This window comes from Rattus rattus, chromosome 6 (genome assembly GCF_011064425.1).
Source record: "Rattus rattus isolate New Zealand chromosome 6, Rrattus_CSIRO_v1, whole genome shotgun sequence".
Classification (NCBI taxonomy): domain Eukaryota; kingdom Metazoa; phylum Chordata; class Mammalia; order Rodentia; family Muridae; genus Rattus; species Rattus rattus.
Window position 1 is genome coordinate 60,733,507 of NC_046159.1, and position 22,532 is coordinate 60,756,038.

At 47.1% G+C, this 22,532-nt stretch overlaps 2 protein-coding genes across 5 annotated transcripts; one reads left to right on the plus strand and one right to left on the minus strand.

Moving 5' to 3' along the window:
- Positions 1-388: 388 nt before the first annotated feature.
- Positions 389-17,331, minus strand: Cct7 (chaperonin containing TCP1 subunit 7). The gene is made up of 12 exons (XM_032906191.1): positions 16,677-17,331; positions 8,971-9,124; positions 8,151-8,257; positions 6,987-7,112; positions 6,573-6,625; positions 5,989-6,160; positions 3,993-4,157; positions 2,873-3,061; positions 2,236-2,333; positions 1,762-1,894; positions 1,138-1,344; positions 389-823 (listed from the first exon to the last, which is right to left on the minus strand). Exons 1-12 carry the CDS (start codon positions 16,680-16,682, stop codon positions 599-601), a joined length of 1,635 nt encoding a protein of 544 aa, XP_032762082.1. The 5' UTR covers positions 16,683-17,331; the 3' UTR covers positions 389-598.
- On the plus strand, positions 16,858-21,960 carry Pradc1 (protease associated domain containing 1). Of its 4 annotated transcripts, XM_032906194.1 has the most exons (6): positions 16,955-17,047; positions 17,411-17,666; positions 20,087-20,187; positions 20,657-20,766; positions 21,073-21,240; positions 21,454-21,960. In XM_032906194.1, exons 2-6 carry the CDS (start codon positions 17,600-17,602, stop codon positions 21,572-21,574), a joined length of 567 nt encoding a protein of 188 aa, XP_032762085.1. In that variant the 5' UTR covers positions 16,955-17,047; positions 17,411-17,599; the 3' UTR covers positions 21,575-21,960. The 4 variants fall into 4 exon arrangements, 3 of the variants coding, with proteins under 3 accessions (XP_032762085.1, XP_032762086.1, XP_032762083.1); XR_004388287.1 differs by lacking the exon at positions 17,411-17,666 and having other exon boundaries at positions 16,858-17,047; XM_032906192.1 differs by lacking the exon at positions 16,955-17,047 and having other exon boundaries at positions 17,307-17,666.
- The last annotated feature ends 572 nt before the right edge of the window (positions 21,961-22,532 follow it).

Sequence of the window (22,532 nt, forward strand, 5' to 3'; positions counted from 1 at the left end):
TGAAACCCGAAGAGCACAAAGACTGATGAACGCAAAGTAAATATAGGGCTGAAATGTAGTTAAGTGGCAAGTGGCTGCCTAGCAGACCTCTGAGGCCCTGGCTTCAATCCACAGAATCAGTTTAAACAAAAAGGGATGCTCAGGATGACTGAACAAGACAATAGCTGTTTTCTTACAAGGCCCAGAAAGATTGAGAAGTTTAAAATACTGCAAGAGGAACACACCTGAACTCCAAGGACGTGAAGTGTGGCAAAGCAGACAGAATGCACTCCGAGTATGTTCACAATACTGCCGTGTGCAGTGCCTGAAGACTGATACTGCCACTACTCAGCCACTTCTCACAGGCACTGCACTGAGGCTTTTAGACAAGGGCCATAGCAGAACAAGCAGCAGGCCAACACAGTTCTTTATTTCTATTTCCAAGTACACATAACTCAAATTCTAAGGCAGGAAGATGTTTATGGAAAAAAAAAAAAAAAAAACAACTCTGACCAAGTAACCTTAATTTTTATTTAAATAACCTCCAGTGAGAGCACAGTTAAGACTAACCATTTTCTCACCCCCAATACACCTCACAAGGAGGTATACGGACTGCCTCTCAATGGAAGCGGCCCTGGCCTCTGCCCCGGCCAGCTGCTGGAGCTGGAGCATCCACAGTGGAGCGGGGGTTCTTGATGGTCTCATCCACAGACACAATCAGGCACGCAGCCTCAGAAGCTGCTGTCAGAGCATTGATGCGCACCATGGCTGGCTCCCACACAAATGCCTGGAAGTTGTCAGCAATGTCCTCGTTGTTGATGTCCACCCCATACCACATGCCCCCCTGAAAGAGAGGAGAGGTATCAAGGCACATTTCTTCTCGAACCTCCAAAGGACTCCAGGAACCTGACTTAACAGCACTTTCTCAAGGCAAACAGCACAGGACATGCAGTGCACCTCCCCTACTTGACCTCCTTCCACTGGGCATGCTGACCACAAGTACCCAGGCCCTGCCAGGAAGCTGCTGTCTCCAGGCCTGGCACTATGGCAGGAGGCAGTTGCCCATTGTACCTGTAGTGACTACTTCTGGTAGGCACAGCACATACCTAATAGCCTGCCTCACCCACCCAATCCCTGAATCCCAGAGAGCATAACTACCTGTGCGTGTCGAGCCCGCAGTTTGTTGAGGATGTTTGTGGCATCAAAGCCAGCGTTGTCACACAGCTGTCGTGGAATAATCTCCAGGGCCTTGGCATATGCCCCAATCAACAGCTGCTGTTTCCCTGGAATGGTCCTTGAGTAATCCCGCAGGTATTTGGAAAGCTCCATCTCAATGGCTCCACCACCAGCCACCACAGAGTCGTTCTACAGAAACCAAACATCTCAATGCTGTGGCCCAGCCCAAGGCTACAAAGCAAATCTTCCAGCCCAGAAAATTGAATATTGACTTTTCTGTCCCCTTTCTCAAGCCCCAGGAACCTAGACACCGTGATCATCAAGCACATCCCAGCTTCAACCCTAGGTGTTTTAAGGTCACTGTCAAGGTGGGCCATAGCTTGGGGGTGGTGACTTCAGGAGGACAACTAAATAGATCAGCCCAGTTTGTTTCCTATGTGAGGCTGAAGTCTTTTAATGATTTTGAGGGCAAATGAAGACCTACTCTCTAGTTTACAGGAGAAATCAAAGGCCAACATGCCACCAAGGAAAGGCAGGTTAGATGAAATCCAATCTTATCAGCTCCAGGATTAGGTGATGGTAAAGGTAAGACTGTCATCCCAGTACCTTGATGGCCCTCCTCACAATCATGATGGCATCATGTAGGGACCTCTCTGTCTCCTCCATAAACTGCTCAGCACCACCACGGAGAATGATCGTACATGTCTTGGCCTTAGGGCAGCCAGTGAAGAAATTGTACCTATGTCCAGGAAACAATGGTGCTCACATGAATTGCCGCCATCCTGCCAGCTGATCGCCCTGCCAAGCCTTCCCAAGAGAGAGAAGTTCTTATTCACTTAGGCTGTTGATTCTAACTTTGAAAGGTAGTTTTTCAGGCAGGTCTGTGTGTATCACTAGAGCATCAAAGCTTGTAGAATCAGAGCCAAGACCAGAACTTTTCCCCTTCTGTAATTATCCCCCACATCCCAACAATAGTACCTTGAAAAATGAACAGTACAAGCTATATGCCACCCAAAACACGGCCAAAGAAGGGTTTGGGAAGATCCAAGCAGTTCATGGGAACTGAAACCATGAGCTCACCTCTCTCCTCCAATTTGGGTCTCTTCAAACACCTGGCAGCGGCCCAGCACATCCGGAATCAGAGCATTCACACTGGTCTGGATTGAGCCTCCACAAGCCTAAGGAGCAAGGAAAAGATCAATGAGGCCAATTGGCCTCTTGATGCCCACTCAATAAACCAGTTCCCAAGCTGAATCTGCTGCAGAACCTTGGAGTCCTCTGCATAGGATAGCCCACCTTCACCTTGACCTCTAGATAATTCCTACTACCCCTCAAAAAGATGACAATCAAAACAGAACACACAAAGGCCAAAGGAGACAGGGACCTGATGTCAGTGCTCTGGGTCCAGCAACTCTACTCAGTTCTTTAGACTACAGGCTCAAACCAAGAGGGCAAGCCCTGGCTGGAAGCCATACGCATTGAGTTTAACCTGCTGACCACAGTGCTAGTGGCTGTGCACCACCCACTTCCTGACTTGACTTGGTTGGGGAATTCAAAGGAGTTTCTATTACTGGGCATATGGACACTGGGTTGGAGCATTTCTTGACAGAGTTAACATAGGGACAACTTGCTAGTCTACATTACATCCATTACATCAGGGACAGAGGAAACAGTTCAGGACCATGATGGATAAGCAGCAGCCCGCCCATGAAGTTACCATCATCGTCCTCTTCAGATCCTCCTCAGGCACACGGCCAGCACAGAACATGTCCCTATCAGCAAAGTACTGGGTGGCCACATCCCCAATAGGGAGTTTAGACAAGATGACTTTGGCTCCAGACTGATGAATCTTCTCTAACTTGTCATAGAGAATGTTCCACTCGGCATCAACAATTGCCTGGTAATCCTGGAGACCCCACCCCCAAAGATGAGGGTGGTTAGAATGGAGGTGGATATATGACAGGCTAACCCAACCCTCCTCCCTCTAAGGAAAACACACCAATTTATCACAACATAGGAAGTAAAGGTACTCTCAAGAAAGGAGCTTTGCCACAATTTGTGGTACTGCTGAGGTGTGGAGACTAGTTTAACCTCTTCTGAAAGCTGTGCCTAGGATTTCCCAATAAAGACCTCTCCTATCACAAAAGCCATTCTGGGCTGGGAGACACTGCTACCTAGAGGCAGCCTTGGGAACCACAATCCTTGAGACTAAAGTCTAAAACAGAGAAGACCTGTCTGACCAAGGAAAGCCACAAGTTAGTATAAGCTTGTCATCCCAGACACTCAGGACTGAGATAGGAAAATCACAGACTTAAGGCCAGCCTGAGCAACTTAAGATGTCATCCCAAAATAAACATTTTAAAAAGGCCTAGCAAGCACACACCTTTATTCTCAGCATTCAGGAGGCAGAGGCAGGCAGATCTCTGTGAGGCTAGCATAGCAAGTTCCAGGAAAGACAGAGCTACATAGTGAGACCCTGTCTCAAGAGGGAGGGGGCACCTTGTCTCAGAAAAACAAGTTAAAAAGGGGTCAGGGACTGGGGGTATAGCTCAGTGGCAGAGCCCTACCAGATGTCTGTGAGTTTTAGGTTCAATTTCCATTACCAAGGAGAAAAGAAAAATGAAACAAAAATTCAGGTGTTGTAGGGTCCACCCCCACGAGGCAAGAGCAGTCACTCAGTAACTTTTCACATTCAAATTACCCCAGGTGGAAGTCATTTAAGGAGAACAAAGAGAAAAGCAAGTGTCCACAGGAACCTGAGAAACAGAGCTTAGCCACTTAGAGACCCATCCCTCACCAGAAAGCAACCCCCTCCCCACCCCTGCAGGGGAGCCTACCTCCACTGTGTGGACCCTGATTTCAGCATTATCTTTCTCTGCTTTCAGTTCAAGCTCAACATTTAAGAGGGCAATCTTGGGGTTCTTATACTTCTTGGGCTGCATTTCAAACCCAGCATAAGAGAATGTCTTCTTGAACGCAACACCAGCCACCAGTCGAGACTCCTGGTTAAAGCAGACAGATCAATGGTTTGGTTACAGCCAGAAATCCATCAGTCTATGAACCCAAAAGAATGAACCTCACTTGGCATTCCTGTGATAGTCTTATCATCACCATCACAAATTCATCTTTCTTTTGCTAAGTGACACAGAATACATTTTACTTGTCCCTTTATAGTGATATCATTCAATTTGTAGAGATGTGCATGGTACAGGGTATCTGGGCTGTCCCCTACAGCTGGCCTCTGAAGTAGCAGACAGAGGGCAACTACCTACAAAGCAGTGCCAACAAAGGAACAGGTGGGCAGGAGAAAGTCAGACACAGTAGAAGAGAGAGGTAGTCCAAAGAAGTGGAAATAAAAGAGTAGGTGTGTACATGCACACATTGTTGTCTTGTAGACTCAGGGAATGAAAAATTCTTTGAATTGCTGGAACACAAAATAGAGGGCAGGGACCAGAGAGTGACAGTACAGAAGAAAAAGGGGGGAAGGTACCAGTGGCCAGTGTAGAAGGATCTTCTGGGCCCTGAAAGCTTTGGTCTAGGTGTTCGAGATGCACCGAGTCATCTCTCAGCTCTCTATACATGAACCTAAAGCTGAGCAATCTGCTAGGTCGCTGGCCAGGAGGCTCTGGGGATCTTCTGTATGGGTGTCGGAATACTAAGATTCCTATGCCTGCATGCACTGAGCCATCTCATCTCATCAGTCTCTCTAAGTATTTTTCAAAGGGTCAAACACAATGGTAAAAGCCTGTAAACCCAGCATTCAAGAAGCAGAGACTGGAAAATCATTACGTCTGAGGCCAGTTTGAAATAGGAGCAAGACAAAACTAGAGTTTTTCATGAATTTAATGAAATGCTGAGCACTCTGGGGAAAATTCAAGTTTGCCAGTTAAAACTATTAGTTCTAAGGCCTGGGCACCCTGCATCGTTAGAGCACCTGTGTGGCACATGTACAATCTCGTTCACTCTCCTCCACCCAGAAGACAGGAGTTTTCCTATACAAATGGCTCCCACTATAAGAAGTCTTAAGAGTACAGCAGGCCAGCAATGAAAACTAATGTCACAGAATGTTTCTAGATAGTTGTTAAAGGTGAATCACAGCTATGCCATCCAATACAGCAGGCACCAACCACGTTATTTAAATAAGAGAAATTTCAATTTAAACTTCGGTTTGTTGCATTAGCTGTTATTTTCAGTGCTTACACATGGAAAGGCTTTTGTCCCAGACAGCATAGGATGTACTGGACATTATCAAGGGAATACAAATGCTCACATGGACCAATTGCTTCAATAGTGCTATATGCACAAAACCGTAGCACAGAATACCAGCATGCATTAGAAACAACCCCTGGCATTAAAATTACACACACGCACGCTCGCACTGTGTATGCAAATTTTAGGTTACACTATGTAGCCTGTTAACAGTGGCTACATAAGGGATAGAAGTGGTTATGTGACAATTAACTCTAAGCTCTCTTTACAGTCTGAACTATATATTATGTATCCAAACGAAATCAATAGTTTGACAGTACCCCTTGGAGAGTGAACCGCCAAATAGCTCCACAATACATCTTTGGGGAACTCACAAGTAACTTATTTCAACTAATCCTTCTATAGACCCTGACTCTGGCATAAAGAAACAAGACTCTGAATTGGCATGGGTCCACTTTCCCATCCTGATGATAAGCAAACAGGTCCAAAGAACACAGGCAGCATGGGCAGAGTGGTCCCACCTACTTTCCTGCCTTAGCTGCATTCTCCCTTTACCCATACGTACTGTGAACCCTGCTCCCACATGAAGCTGTCTGTTGTCTAGGGAGAGCATAACAGGCTCACCTCCAGGGCTCCACCCTGCACCTTCTTGATGCCAATCATTTTAAGCTGCAGCAACTCGTCAAGCATCATTACAGCATCAACCACCATCTTAGCAAAGAAGACCTTCTGCTGGGAGATCAGCTTGGAGCTCAGGGCAGTCATCGCACACTTCTCTAGCATCTTCCTCTGTTCTCTGCAACACAGGGAAGAATTGGCATTGAGCCTCTTACCTGATTGTAGTACAGTGTGGGAGTGGTGCACAGTAAGCAGACAATTCACACTTGACCCAAGCAGTATCAACCTGTCATTTAAATAAAATCTACACACATCACCCCATTATTCTTCCTTTAACCAAAATTTACCGCCCACCCCTCCACCTTTCACCTTCTCTATCATTAGCTTGTATCATCAGCGACAGAGAGCAGATAGTCATGTCCGCCCCATTCCGGTTCTTGACAACAGTTACACCCTCTTTCATGTCAGCACCAAGGGTCTGTGGATCCAAAGCCCCTGCCTGTACATCCAGAGTCGTAGCAGGCTTACTTGGCCACCACACCCCATTTGGCCTCAAGTATCAAGACTGACACAGCCCACTGGAAACTTACACTTTATCTTGCTTCTTCACAGTCACAGCTATCTCTTTGATTTTATTAACAGCCTGCGAAAAACACAAGGTGAATGAGGCTCACAGTAAACACAGAATGGTAAAGTTGATCCAACCACGGCTAAGAACCTAAGCCCTTCTCCTGGGCCTGTAGCTGCTTAAGAAAATGTAAAGGTCCACTGCTGGGGAAACTCTCAGGGTTCTGAAGAATCATCAGGCACTTCTAGAACTTGGCTCTGGACTGCCAAATAAGGACCCAGAGCAATGCTCTGGGGGGATGCAATGCACCCGGGGGATGGCTGGGAATGCCCACACACTGTGTCTTCTTCATTCCCCAGGAAAGGCATTATCCTCTGTAACAGAAACGTTCAGGTCCCTAGGTGTAGATCATGTGAGCTGACTGGTGTAGCCATACCAACTGGGTGGCTGTGCGGAAGGCTCTGATGATGATCTGAGGGTGTAAACCTTCCTCCACGTAGGGCTTCACCTGCTTCAGAAACTCCGCAGCCAGCAGGGTCACTGAGGTGGTGCCATCACCAACCTGGAAGAAGATGGCAAGAATACATACATGTTTTCTGGTACTCAGGGAGTGAAGCACTGAAAATCACTTTTAGGCAACCTACCAATTTAAAATGGACATTGTTTAATTGGTTGTAAAGCTCTTTCTTCAGAAACCCACAAATTTTTACAACAAATGGAAAGATGAAAGCACCCAGGGTAGCCTTGAGCACAAGATTAACTCTCCGGACAGCAAGCACATTCTCCAAAGGGTCCAGGGACAATCACTCTCAGGATACAAACTTAGGGTTACTGTGGCTTCAATGAAACACCATGACCAAAGAAACTTGGGGGTGGGGGGAGCCTTTAATTGGCTTATAATTCCACATCACAGTACATCATCAAAGGAAGTCAGGACAAGAACGTAAGCAGGGCAGGGACCTGGAAGGAGCTGATGCAGAAACCAGGAGTGCTGCTTATGGGCTTGTTCCCCATGACTTACTCAGCTTGCTTTCTTATAGAACCCGGGACATCAGCCCAGCGATGGCCCTACCCACATCAATCACTAAGAAAAGGCCCGCTTCAGCCTGATCTTATCGAGGCATTTTCTCAATTAAAGCTTCTCTCCAAAGACTCTAGTCTGTGTCAAGTGACATAAAACTAGTCATTGTATTTTATATAGTGTACAGAATTAGTTAAGAAACAGTTTCACGTTCATATAACTATGCAGTACCAAGAAGAAAGATTAATTTTAAAAAGCTGGGTGGTAGTTGTGCCCACCTTTGATCCCAGCACTTGGGAGGCAGGGGCAGGCAGAACTCTGTAAATACAAGGCCAGCCTTGTCTACATAGCCAACTTTAGGATAGCTGAACTACAGAAGGACTGGACCCTACCCCCCACCCTCTAAAAAATTTGTAACTATTTTTATGAGTATGGAACAAGTACAATTATAATTTTAGACCTAAAAAAAAAAAAAAAAAAAAAAAAAAAAAAAAAAACTTCAGTGAGAAGAAGAGAGAGGCAGCAAAGTAATAAGCACGTGTTCTGGCCTCCACAAGTTTCTGTGTCTGACTTTCTTACCTCAGCATCTTGGGATTTGGCAATATCCACTAAAGTCTTTGCTGCAGGATGGACAACATCAAGGAGTTTCAGAATTGTGGCCCCATCATTGGAAATTGTTGCTTTGCCTTAGAGAAAAAGACAGTAACATTTAAAGCCCCTCTTCCTTTCTTGAAGATTTATATATAAATACTCTGTTACTGTCGCTGTCTTCAGACACACCAGAAGAGGGCATCAGATCCCATTACAGATGGTTGTGAGCCACTATGTGCTTGCTGGGAATTGAACTCAGGACCTCTGGAAGAACAGCCAGTGCTCTTAACTGCTCAGCCATCTCTCCAGGCCCTCCCCTCTTTCTTAATTCTATTACTGGACCTGGACTCCATATATACTTTTTCCTCAGGATTAGGTTTTAAGTAACATGGGCTCTTGGCCTTCTTTTGAATACAGGTTAACTGAACACAGAGAAATGTTTTAAATAGCCAAGCATGGTGTTACACAACAGTAATCCTGGCACCCAGGAAGCTAAACAAGAACATCTTCAGTTTAAGGCTAGCCCAGGCTATACTATCTCAAGAGTAACCAGTTAAGATATTTGGAATACAGCTGATATCCTAGTATCTCTGACGGACACAGGTGCTAGAACTGACCTCAGTCACGTGAGAGAGCAGCAAGCTTTCCTAACATTGCGCATCTACCTCTCTCTAGCCCATCTGTTCTATTCATATCTCTGGGCCACTTCACTAGAAGGCAACAGACTCCTGAGCAGGTTCTCCCACAGATCCAATAGGGTTCTGCATTTAAGACCCGTACAAAGCCCTGAGGAACCATGAAGACTTACCTCGGCCATCCACAATAAGTTTGTCCATGCCACGGGGACCCAGGGTGGTTCTTACAGCCTCAGCAATCACTTGGCAGGCACTGATGTTACTCACAAGCTGAGGGATGCCTTGGGAGCTATCAGTACCCTCTTTCAACAGGATAACAGGTGTGGGCTGGAGAAGAGAGAGCAATTGACTGCTTTTAATTATCTGCTACTTGAGACTCAGGACAGTGGGTGGGGAAGATGCTCCCAATACCACCGTGGCTGAGTTATCCACACTCTTGAAGCGCATTCCCCTGCTACCCAGACTGATTCCCCCAACCGCGACAAATTCTGAGATGCTGCAGTAATGAAGCCTAAACAATACACCATTATTTCTCCCACCCTTTCAACTTCTGACAGTTTGTCTTGTGCTTCCCAACCAGGTTATAACACACAGCACAGAGTACACAGGCCCTGCTTTGCACTTCCACCCCCAATAAAACAGCCACTGGGTTGTTAGAGAAGCAGAGGGGAACTGGTATGGAAACCAAGACATTGTCTAGAAATGCCTAGGGAGGCAGCTTTACCAGAGACCTCAGATGCAACACCAAAAAAGCATGTCTGTCTTACCTTCCAAAGTGACATACTGACTCCATACAGCAATGCTGTCACCTCTCATACCCACTCCAAAATGCCTTCATGTGACTCCATCCTAGTGACACCACAGAAAAGTCTTTGTGTCTCTCAGGACTGACTTGGAAAAGACCTCACCCCTGCAGGGGTTTTCTCTGCACTGCCACTCTAGAAACTACCAGACAGTAGAAAGTTGCCTGCTGAAAGGCCTGCTTGGAGACTGCACTGGCTAGTCCTCTGTCAACCTAAAGCAAGCCAGGTCATCAAGGAAGAAGAACAGCAACTGAGAAAATGCCACCAAAGTGGCCTCTGGACACAAATGAGAGAGTTTCTTGATTAATGACTGATGTTGGAGGGCCCAGCCCACTGGGGATGGTACCAGGTGATCCTGCATTGTTTAAGAAAGGAGACTGAGGGGGCTGGAGAGATAGCTCAGTGGTTAAGAACACTGGCTGCTCTTCCAGGTCAAGGGTTCAGGTCTCAGCACCCACATGGGGGCTTCACAACTATCTGTTTATCTCTATGGGATCTAATCCCCTCTTTTGATGCAAAGACAGACATGTATATAATCAGTAAACCATTAAAAAAAGGGGGGGGTGCTGAATGAGGTTGTGGTGTTACAAGCCTTTAATCCCAATACTCAAGAGGCAGAGACATGTGGTCTACAGATTGAGTTCCAGAACAGAGAAACCCCCAAGAACAAAAACAAACAAACAAACAAACAAACAAGGAAGGAAGGAAGGAAGGAAGGAAGGAAGGAAGGAAGGAAAGAAGGAAAGAAGGTAGGTAGGCAAGGCAGTCGGGAGTCTTCCTCTACGCTGTTTCAGTTCCCGTAATGTACACTGCCCACCCTTCTTGGTGGACTCTAAGCAGGAAGAATAAACCCTGCTCTTTCCAAGTTGCTTTAGTCATGGAGGTGGTTTGAATGAGAGTGGCCCCCATGGGCTGACATGTTTGAATGCTTCCTCAGTTAGGGAAACTGTTTAGAAAGAGTTAGGACTTTAAGGTTTCAGAAGTTCACACTAAGCCCAGTGTCTGTACATCTGTCTCTGCCTGTTGCCTGTGGATCCAGATGTAGCTCTCAGCTACTTCCCCAGTACCATGCCTGCCTGCCTGCCATCCCTCACCATGATGAGAATGAACTAACCCTCTAACAAGCCCCCAATTATCTGTTTTCTTCTACAAGTTACCCTGGTCATTATGTCTTTTCACAGAAACAGAACATAACGAAGACAATCCCAGTGTTTAATCATAGTAACAGAAACTTAACCAGGATAGATAGGTTATCTTTCCTCCAGTGTTCAGGAACTAGCAGACAGCAGCTAGCAAACCAGAGCTCCCTATATATGTAAACCGAGCCTTCAGGGATGAATGGTCAGCTTCTCAGTATTGGACTATCTCTGCAGGACAATTGTAGATGCTAACTGCATATTACAGCACTCCACACTAGCAAGAGCAAAACCTCTCAGCAGAGCTGCAAATGGGCACTAAGATCGCAGCACCAATAAGGAAAGCCAAGGAATCATGACAGCGTCACAAAAGATTATGCCTTTGTACATAGGCAGCAGACACCCCAGGGGCCTAGAAGTTTCCAGGCAAAAGATTACATGTTTATCAACTGGCTCAGGGTAGTGCCTAAGATGGGAAACTGAAGCAAAAGAAAAGAGGGAGCACTGGTTAGAAAAATATCCCACAGAAGATGGTGGGCAGCATGGTGGACTTGAGTAAGCAACATAGTGAACAATAATATCGAGGAGTGCATACACTTTCTATCATGAGCTATGGAAAGTTACTGTACTAAAACATGCTCAGACTGAGTGCTCCAAGTCCGCTACAGTCATTGTCATGAGGCAGTGGTAGCTGCCTTTGCTTAGAATTATACAGAACAGACCCTGCTCCAGTTGCAAGTCCCCAATACATCTACGGTCAGTCAACTTACTCTACCTCCCTTGATGCCTATACTAATTTGTTGCACACTGCAGCCTGAGACCCCACTGTCAGAGAGTTAGGGGCTTAGAGAGAGCTGCCCACATTTCTGCAATCATGTAGATTGCCTGCTGGATGTGTCTTTGTGTGAGCAGTATGTGGTCTGGACACAGTACTAAGGCTTTTGAAGTGGGAAGGAAGGGCAGGGGCAGAAACTTGGGAGCTTTCACTGTACAGAGGACTCACTTTTCATGGCACCCCATTTCCTGTATGGAAACATGGATCTCTAAGTACCTTGCTAAGTGCAGACTGCCTTTGCTTTTCTTTCTCTTGTTGTTGAATCCTTCTGTGGGTCTGTTATGCCTCCTTTTAACCCTAGTGGATGTTAGAGCTGGAAATGACCTTGGTGAGTCTCTGCTCCCAGCTTTCTTTTTTAAAGGCTAGGCTAGATCTACAGAACTGGACTACATTTTTCTTTTTGGTGAAATAAATGACCTTTCATCTTAAAATAAAAATGTGTAATTGTTGAGGAAACATAGAATACTATTCAACTTTTTGTTAGATTATTTCATAAACATTTTTTGAACCAACTGCTTATCTGTCAGGATTCTCTGGAGCAGCACATCTCACTGCATTGCATTCCAGACCCACTGATGCAGGGGCTGAACTTCAGAAATAGTACAAGTGGATTTACACACACTCTAAAGCTTGAAAACACCATACAGGTCATACAGCAAAACCAAAAGGCCCACAACTGAATTTAGGCTGGTAAATAGTGTACATTCACCAGAACTCAGACAAGGTATGAGCATGGTTTCAGCACAATTACTGACAGTAATAAGGGATCCAGTACGGCACAGTTGTGGGCAAAAAGACATTAACTACTTGTAGTTGGGGAGACAGCTCAGCAATTAAAAGCACTGGCTGCTCTTCTCAGAGACTAGGGTTTGAATCCCAGTACCCAGCTCACAACCACCTGTAACTCCTCCAGGCTCCGTAGGTACCCAAATACACAATGATGCAGACCCACAGGCAGATAAACATCTAATACAACTGAAATAAAACGTAAACAAGACGCTAGCAGTCCAATGAGATAAACATTAAAACACACTTAGTACCACACATACCATATCCTAACTTGGTTAGAGAACCATTGTCCTTTACTGAGTGAAAAATTACCAGGGTGCTAGCCTCAAATTGTACACAGAAGTCACAGTATCTAAAAGGTATAAGCCAATAAAGACCTATTTGTTTTTTCAAAGAAAAATGACCAGTTGTAGGCAAACAGGCTTCCAAATCAAAGAAATATTAAAAGTCTGTATCAAGAGTGAAATGTAAAAATAGATTTGAAGCTGGAGAAAACAACTCAGCAATAAACAGGGCTTCCTGCTCTCCCTGAGGACAAAGTCTGGTTCGGAATACTGCAACTATCTGTAAAACTCTATCTCTAAGATTGAATTCACTGCCTTTTCTGGCCTCCACACATGTCCACACACTAAAAAGCTAAAGAGACAAAAGGTTTGCATATGTTGAAGAGCATGCTTCAGTGTACTAAGACAGCTTATATATAAAAGGAGAATTGAAAAAAGATTAGGCTGTAAGGTCTTGGAGACTATTAGCAAAGACAAAGAGGAAGACAAGGAAGGGGGTATATATATGCTTCCTAGGTCCAGTTAAGAACACTAGACAATCCCCATTCTATACGTTATTACTTGTTACAGCAAATTTACCATAAAATAAAACAAAACTAGCATACAAGGAAAGAATGCTGGTCAGGAAACTCCCCTACATCCTGGCCAGGCATGAACTGAAGAGTAAACACTTTCCTTTTCCCAGAGTATCCATGGTCTCGGGACAAGAAATGGCTTCTCTATACTCTCAGTATTCTTGGGGGCACTATAGAAGACCTGATGATTGGTTCCATCTAGAAGGAACATGCTTCCCCAATGGTTCCATAGCCTCATGGTCCTTCTGAATCATTCCTTAGGACGGTCAAGAGCAGTGGTTCTCAACCTATGTGTTATATCAAATGACCTCTTCACGGGTTTTGCTTAACTAAGACCATCATTACAACTCTCAACAATGGAAAATTACAGTTATGAAGTAATAATGAAATAATTTTATGGTTGGGGGTCACCACAACACAGGGAACTATATTAAAGGGTTGAGCATTAGCAAGGTTGGGAACCATTGGTCTGGAGGTGGAGGCAGGAGGACTGCTGTGATTTCAAGGCTAGCCACAGGGGGAAAGGCGGACAACAGTACAGTAAGCCAGGCTATAGTAAACAAGGCAGGTCCCTTCTGCCACTCTCTGGTGACAGTACTGCCTACTGCCCACCATCCCTTATTTTCCATCTCACTCTTCTTGTCCCTTCACTACAAGGGACCCATAAAAGGCTCTAGTGCTTCATCTTAATCTTCCTTTCAATTCTCCTTAGAGTTGCTTATTAAGGGACTAGAAGAACATCTTACAAGAAAGAACACTGGCTGCTCTTCTGACTTCCACTCATCCACACAGATGTGGTTCACATGTGTAACTCTAGTTCCAGAAATCTGACACCTTGTGGCCTCCATGGGCATTACATGTACACAGTAACCAGGCATTCATGTAGTCCAACACTCACATACACTAAATAAAATAAAAGCCAAATCATTTGTTAAACAATTAGTCAGAGGAGGCCCTGAAAATGGCTCGGAGGTAGAGGTGCTGGATGCACAAGCCTAACCACCAGAACACATAAAAAGGCAGTTGTCGTGATATATACCTGTAATCTCAGCACTCCTACAGCAAGACGGGAGGAAACAAGAATCACCAGGAAGCTCACAGGCCTTGAGTATGCAGTACAGCACCAGAAACAAGAGCTCCTCCTGTTCTTCAACAAGGTTGAAGGTAAGAAACATCCCTGGACTACCATCTGACCTCCCTGAGGCCAGTGCGGTGGCATGCACAGGGCATACACTATAAGCAAGCAAGCAAGGCAAAGCAAGCTAGAGTGGAACACAGTAGTGCACGCCTGTAATTCTAGGTACCAAGAAAGCTGGAGAAGAATTATCTTAAGTTCAACATCACTCCAGATATCTTACTTAGTTTCATTCTGTCCCTGTGATAAAATACCCTGACCAGGAAAAGCAAAATAAAAACAAAAAATAAAAATGAGAAGAGCCCAGGGAGTGGCACTATTAGAAGGTGTGGCCTTGTTGGAGGAAGTGTGTCACTCCAGCTTAGAGACCCTCCTCCTAGCTGCCTGAGGATGCTCAGGCTGTTCCTGGCTTCCTTCAGGTAAAGATGTAGAACTCAGCTCCTCCTGCACCATGTCTGCCTGGATGCTGCCATGCTCCCGCCTTGATGATAATGGACTGAACCTGTAAGCCAGCCCCAATTAAATGTTGTCTTTTATGAAACTTACATTGGTCATGGTGTCTGTTCACAGCAATAAAACCCTAACTAAGACACTGAGGGAGCTAGTCACATCATCTGCAGCCAAGATCAGAGGAAAATGAAAGTATGCATGCTGTCCCCTCGCTAGTCCTCAGCTAGCTTTCTCCTCTCAGACAGTCCAGGCTCAGGAACTGTGTCACCCATAATGACTGGGTCTTCCCACAACAACTAAAGCAACCCAGTTAATTCCCACCAGGACCAACCTAATCTAGACAATCCCTCACTGGGACTTCCTTCCCAGGCCATTCTAGGTTGTATCGGGTTAATAAAACAATCCCCACAGTGGGCTGCATAGTGACTTCTAAACAAGCCTTGAGTTACAAAGAGCAAGCCTGCTCATAGCTAAGTAGTAGACGAAACAAGGCCTTAGATTCAATACCTAGTCCCTGGAAAAATAAAAACAAAGCCACCATTGACATTCTATAGAACAAGACCAGCACTCTATGAATGAATACATACAAAATAATGCTAAAAAGGGAAAGACATATCCTGCTATAGATGTACCAAAGCCAGAAAATCGGGATTTCAGGGGACTTAACTTTCCATTACAAAAGGCTTCTAGACCATCTAATTAATATCAGCCTGTTGATAGAATGGTGAAGATTTATATTTTAAGAAGGGATACTCAGAAGGCCATCAAGTCAACTGCACAGAACAAGAACCCTCAATTCAGGTTAAACCCAGATGTGGTGGTCTGGGGCCCTTTGATAAAAGGTTTGCCACTTCTTTGGCAAATGCTGGGCCGATGGTCACATCAGCAGCAATGATGAATATGTTACTGCGGTACATAAGAGTCTTGAATTTACTCCTCAGCGCTGGTCTTTGCCAACCAAATCAATTTCAAGAATAAGTAACTCTGAAAAGGACAGTGTTAGGGGTCAGGGAGCTTCTGTAGGGGTTCCTTCTGAGTAGGAGCTGTAATAGCAAAGCTTTAATTTGGTAGCAAAGAGAGCGCCTTACAGGTTATCAAGTTTGTCTGGAATCTATGGAGATAGGCAAAGGATTGACACTTTTTGCAAAATTAATTAATGAGTGCACTGATGCCAATTAGGAAGTTGACACCCTCACTAACAACTCGGGTTTATCGCAAGGAACAGGGAAATATTGGAGCTCTGTCAGGGATTAAGGGGTGATGAAGGAGGACAACCACAGGCCGACCTTTAAGAGACTCTTGCCTAAGGTACTCAGGTGGTGCTGTGTAGTTCAACTGCCCTTTTCCAGAACCGAGAGCGGCCTGTACACTTAGGAAAATTAAAAATGCCCCTTGCTGAACGACCGAGAGAATGAACAGGTTCCAAGAGGAATGAAGGACTCTGTCTTTGTGCACGTGGGGACGTAAGCGACCACAGTGCCAGGCAGGGCGTCACTCGGCCCAACCTAAAGATCCTCACGCTGCCTCCGTGCGCCCTAGAAGCTCGCGCCTTCACTTCCGCTCCTCCCAGAGCGATGTAACCCGGCCCTATGGTAGAGGTACATAGCTCAACACGCACTCGGTCCTGAAAACCCAAGCCTCCATTACGGGAAAGGGGCTGAATAACGGGCTAGTGGTCCCAAAGCATCATGAGACCCATGGTTTCCAGGCCCAGCGGCATCGCGAGCCTCATTCGGCTCTCGCCAACCACTGCAGCTCTGGGCTGAGGCCACCCCTAAGCAGGGGGTCGTGACGAGCCGCTGTACACCGTCCGCAAGGCAGACAAGGGCCCCAGGGTCGTGGATGGCAGCGGATGCGCGGGGAGCCACTCACCATCATCTTGGAAGCGGTTTCAGGTACCCGCAACTCGTCTGTTCTCCGCCTAGGGGCCGCCCACCCAAGCCCACAATGCTCCGCGCCGGAGAAGTCCCCAGAAGCTTCTGGCGAGACGTTAGCCCGGGAGAGGAAGAGAACGGACCACTTCCGCCACTCTATGGTTACCTAAGAGGTGGCCGGCTAGAAGAGTCGGAGGCCCAGGGACGCTCTAGGAACTCGAGTTAGCTTTGGCGGGGTCATCGAGTTTCGTTGTGCTTTTGGTCTGGGAGGGTGCAGTAAGGTCCCACCTTCAGCCCGCGTACCCAGGCACCATGGTAGACGTGCAATGAAATGTCAACACTGAACACCGGCTGTGAGAAGCACCTTAGGTGAGTGATCTCACTGCAACCACACGGCTCCGGGGCCTCGGAGCTCTGTGCGTTTCACAGGTAGCCTGGGAAGTTGAGAACAGTGTCCCGGGTCACAGGTGCGCAGCCCGCTCGGGCGCGGGAAACTTTATCGGAGCAGCTTCTAGCTCTGTGGCGCCTCTTGTCGGCTGAGGCGCCACCTTGCCGCGGCCAGCCTCTGACTGGAAGGAGATCCGTGGATCCCGCGCGTCCCCCGCAAGCCGCCCACCCCAGGATCGGGGAGGTGCGTCTAAAATGAGGAGTGCGGGGGCGGGGCTGCGAACTGCAGTTGCTATTAAGAGTTTTGGCAAATCAGCTCCGGGTTCCACTTCTCCTGGCCAATAGGAAGTGGCCTAAGGCGCAGAGGCGGAAAGTGCGGCCACACGAACAGACGTGGAGGCCAATCAGCCGCCGGCCTCCGTTCCGCGCTCCAACCGGCGCGGAGAGCGGGCCTGAGGGAGGCCGTGGCAGCTGTCAGGCTAAAGTCCAGCGAGAGATCGCGGCGGGACGGCGGCGGCGGGACCGGCCCTGGAGATGAGCCGTGGTGCCGCGGGCTGGTGCTGTCTCGTGCTTTGGCTGCCCACGTGCGTCGCGGCCCACGGTGAGCGGCGACGGACGGGCGGGGCGGGCATCCAGCATGCACGCTGCTCGGGCCGGGGGCCACGGGTCACCTTGGGGACCCTGTGAGTTTGGGCCGTACAAATCCAGGGGCCAGGCGGCTATAGCGGGTAGATGCTGGTTCCTGGGTCTGTGAGTAGGCACAACCTGACAACCCTCCCTCCCCGTCGAAGCAAGATCCTTCAGATTTCCTCCCACTGAGGGCGATCCTGGTGACAGCTAGAGATCCAGAACAGAACGAGAGCGTTCATATAGGCAGGAACACACACATGGGCTCACACGTACAGGCACCCACTTACACAACTCGAACATAAATGTACACACCTACGCGTTAAGTGAACATATGCATATAACCGAAGCTTATTAGATAAGCACATCAAATGCCAGACAAGTGTGTGCTTGTGGAAAGGGTTGCCTATGTTAATCCAGAAGGCTTCCTGGGGGGTGCATCCATCTGATGAGGTGTACCTACACTCAGGACAAAAACTGCAAGTCCCCTTAGCTCTCTCTGAGCTGTGATTTGGAACATAGAAACAGCTATAGCCACGAACAGTTCTGGCCACAGCACACACAGTGATAGCATGGTAATTGGATTGACAACAGACCTGAACTTTCATCTATCAACATTCACTTGCCATTCTGGGTTTAAGGAATCCAGGGACTCAAACCCCAGGAAAACATTAAACTTCAATGCTGAGAAAAGTTCCTATATCCTAGCAAAGCTCTGGTTGTTGTGGTCGTTCTCTTGTTCAGGACAACAGAGCTCGGCAGAGTTCTTTGTTCAGTAGCCCTTACTGAGCAGCCACTGTGCCTTAGGCAGTAGGGAGGCATTGCCGTGTAAAGCCACATACTTAAAATCATTGCTCTAATGAAAGAATCAGATATGGAATGTTAGGGGTCCACCATAATTACAGGGGAAGTATTAGCTGGAAGAAAGTATATTTTGAATGGGTGTAGGAAGGGACAAGGCAGCATCTTTCTGAGAAATGACAGGTAAATGTTTAGGAAGACCCAAAAAGATGAAGACACTGGAAAGCCAGTACAACTTGAACATGAGAAAGAGGAGATAAGATTGGAGTGGGTGGGTATAGGAGTCAAGTCAGACAGGGCTTTCTACACCTCAGCCAACAGTTGTAGCATACACTTTAGTCAGTGAAGGGGACATTGCTCTTGCAGTGGGGTGGGTGGCAGGTGGACTTTAAGGAGCAAGAACAGGCAGAAAGCTGGAGAGACGCTCAGCAGTTAGGAATACTAGTTGTTCTTCCAGAGGGTCCAGCTCACAACTGTCTGTCCCTCCAGTTCTGGGGAGTTGATATCCTCTTCTAGACTCTGCATGTACCAGACACACACATTGTACATAAACATGCAAGCAGCCAAAGCATACATATACATAAAATAAAATTTAAATTAAAAATACAAAAAGAGGGGCTGGAGAGATGGCTCAGTGGTTAAGAACACTGATTGCTTTTCCAGAGGTCCTGAGTTCAATTGCCACAACCACATGGTTGCTCACAACCATCTGTAATGGGAACTGATGCCCTCTTCTGGTGTGTCTGAAGACAGCTATAGTGTCTTATATACGTAAAATAAATAAATTTAAAAAAAAAGATTGACTAATTTAAAAAAATTACAAAAAGAATGAAGGCAGATGAGAAGCTGAGGCAGGAGGATTGCTTGAGCCCAAAATGTTGAAAATTAGCCTGGGCCACATAGCAAAACCCCATCTGAAAAAGAAGACATGGAAACAAGACAAGTTAAGGTGGAACAGTGGGGACAAGAGATGACCGTGACTAATCTAGGAGATGTTAGTGAGACCAGAGCCAACTTCTAAGTTAGGGCTTCTTCAGAGAAGGGGTGAATGTTAACCCAAGAGCTCTGGGTCTTTGTGGCTCACTTACTGTGGCAGGAGCAGCAGCAAACACAAGTCTGCATCCAGTCTGCCCTCTCCTAAAGAAACCAGATCTCCAGCTGGGCACGGCCATGTTTGTGGGGGAGTCAGGAGGAAGGATTCAAGGCCCATCAAGGAAACAACTAGTACAAAGCCAGCCTGGGCAGTATGAGGCAGGCCATTTTAAAAAAGATCCCTGGGTACGACGGCACGCACCTTTAATTCCAGCACCAAGGGTGTGTGTGGGTGGGTGGGGTGGTATCAAAGACAAGTGGAATTCTGAGTCTGAAGCCAGTCAGGGCTATACAGTGAGACTCTGGTTTTTGGTTTTTTGTTTTTGTTTTTTTTTTTTAAGTTAAAATTAAAAATAAAGTCACGCTCCCTGAGGATCAAATCAGCTGATGCCACAGTCTGGACCCAGACCATAGCCCACCCAGTTGAAGACATAGAGAAAACCGTAATCCAAACCTGAATCCGCCTGCTCGAGAGGCCTTCACCTACACTCTTTTCCTTAGGCTTACGCATCCATGACTACTTGTACTTCCAAGTGCTGAGTCCTGGGGACATTCGGTACATCTTCACTGCCACGCCTGCCAAGGACTTTGGTGGCATATTTGTAAGTTCAAAGATGCTCAGATTTCTGACCTTCAGTCACCTCCCTGCCATCATTTAGCCATGGTGGCACCCATAAAAGTGGCATCATCTCACTTTTATGCTGGGACAGGGCAAGAAGTAGAATCCAGCCGTGCCCTCCAGGAGCTGCTGCATACTATACAAACCAGGGAGGGACTGCCTTTATTGGTGGAAACTACCTGAAAAACCAAGGGTGCCAGCGTCCTGTCAGTTCTATCTACTTCCCTCTGTCCCTGGGTTATAACCAATTGCCCTGTCACAGAAAGGCAGGTCAAGTAATCAGACTGGACTTTGTGAAAATCAGATTAAAGTGCTTAGGTGCTCAGCCTCAGAGAAACACTGCATTTTCTTCCTTTGCTCCTTATGAAGCACCAGTCAGATGGGATTGTTAGCCCATTCCAGAAAGTGTTTTCCTACGTTCTTATTTGCCCAAATGTCTGAACATTTTTCAGCACACACGGTATGAACAGATTCACCTCGTCCCTGCTGAACCTCCAGAGGCCTGCGGGGAACTCAGCAACGGCTTCTTCATCCAGGACCAGATCGCTCTGGTGGAAAGGGGGTAAGGAGTGGGCAGGCATGGGAAAGGCAGATTCCGCACAGCTCTTGGTACTTTGAAATGTTGACTTTAAGAATGGTCTGCTTTGGGGCTGGGGATTTAGCTCAGTGGTAGAGCGCTTGCCTAGGAAGCACAAGACCCTGGGTTCGATCCCCAGCTCCAAAAAAAAAAAAAAAAAAGAATGGTCTGCTTTCAGCTGTGTACTGAGTGACCCTCAGTAGTTTTTTATGGTCCTTCCATCCTCCCCGAGAGGATGTGAGGGAGGGCAGCTAGCACCTGCCTTTCCTTTGGTCTCATCACCTCTTCCAGGGGCTGCTCCTTCCTCTCTAAGACCAGGGTGGTACAGGAGCATGGTGGGCGGGCTGTGATCATCTCGGACAATGCCGTTGACAATGACAGCTTCTATGTGGAGATGATCCAGGATAGTACCCAACGCACAGCTGATATTCCTGCCCTCTTCCTGCTCGGCCGAGATGGGTGAGGACTCTGCTTCGGGCTGGCCACACTACACTGGGTATCGTGACTTGGTGGGGGTCAAACACCAGTGCCCTCTCACAGGCCCTGTCCTGAATATCTCAGTCAGAGGGCAAAAACGTTCTGAGGTTCTGGAACTCCCAGAATAACTGGGGCAGAGGGCCGTGTTAGGTGCTGAGAAAGTGACCGTCGCTACTGCTCTTCATGCCCTCCCAGCTACATGATCCGACGCTCTCTGGAACAGCATGGGCTACCATGGGCCATCATCTCTATCCCAGTCAATGTCACCAGCATTCCTACCTTTGAGCTGCTGCAACCTCCATGGACTTTCTGGTAAAAAAGCTGACCCCAGGTTCCAGCGACAAGTGACTCTCGGGAAGAGGAAACCCAAGATTCTGCTATATGGAGTTTGGAGATAGATACTGAGGACAAGATAGATACTGAGGAGCCAGGGAGAGGACAAGGAGGCCATACTCCTGACTGTCCCTTCCCTAGGGCCTACAAGGACATCTCATGCTTCAAGAGGCTTCTGGCTAGAATTTGGAAAAAGTGCTGAAGGCAGGTGGCCCTGACACATACCGCCTGTTTCAGCTTCCAGAAGCCAGGCCTTGTCACAGGGAGCCTTGTAGCTGTTGCTGAAGTGGCTTAAAGAAGTGGTCTTTGGGGACTAATAAATTAGCACCTACTTTCAGCAATAAAGCCAAATAAAGCTCATCAGATTTGTGCCTGTGTCCTAACTAAGAATGCATAGGTGCGGGAGGAGCTCATTTATTTAGTCCCATATTCTGCTGATTTTAGGGGAAGCTCAAATACAACCATGGCTTCTCAAGACCCATTAGGATGAGCACATCAGATGCCAGTTGTAGTCCAGCCCTCCGGAAGAAGACTCTTAGGGCCTAGAGTCAGAATTGAAACCAAACCTCTGAGACTCTTGTTCTGGCTTTAGGGACATTTACACCATCGTGGTGACAGTATGAGCACTGCTGAGGAAGTGGGAGCATTCTGCTGCCACCCAGTGGCCTAACTTGTGCCTTTGCATCCCCCTCCTTGACTACTGCAGGCCCAGAGTGGCCCACCCAGCCCACGCCCCACAAGGCACTGTTAGAGGCAGATCACCACTCACATTTTATTGAGACCAGAGGGAGAGGGGTGCTGGCTGTTGTGAAGGAGTGTGCCCAATAGGTAAGGGGACCAGTCAGGCATGCTCCATCTGGCTCTACCTTGAAAAGGGCCTGAGGCATAGGCACTGGTCCTCCCTGGAAGCTCCTAGCAGAGCCATGTGCGAGCCTCTCTGA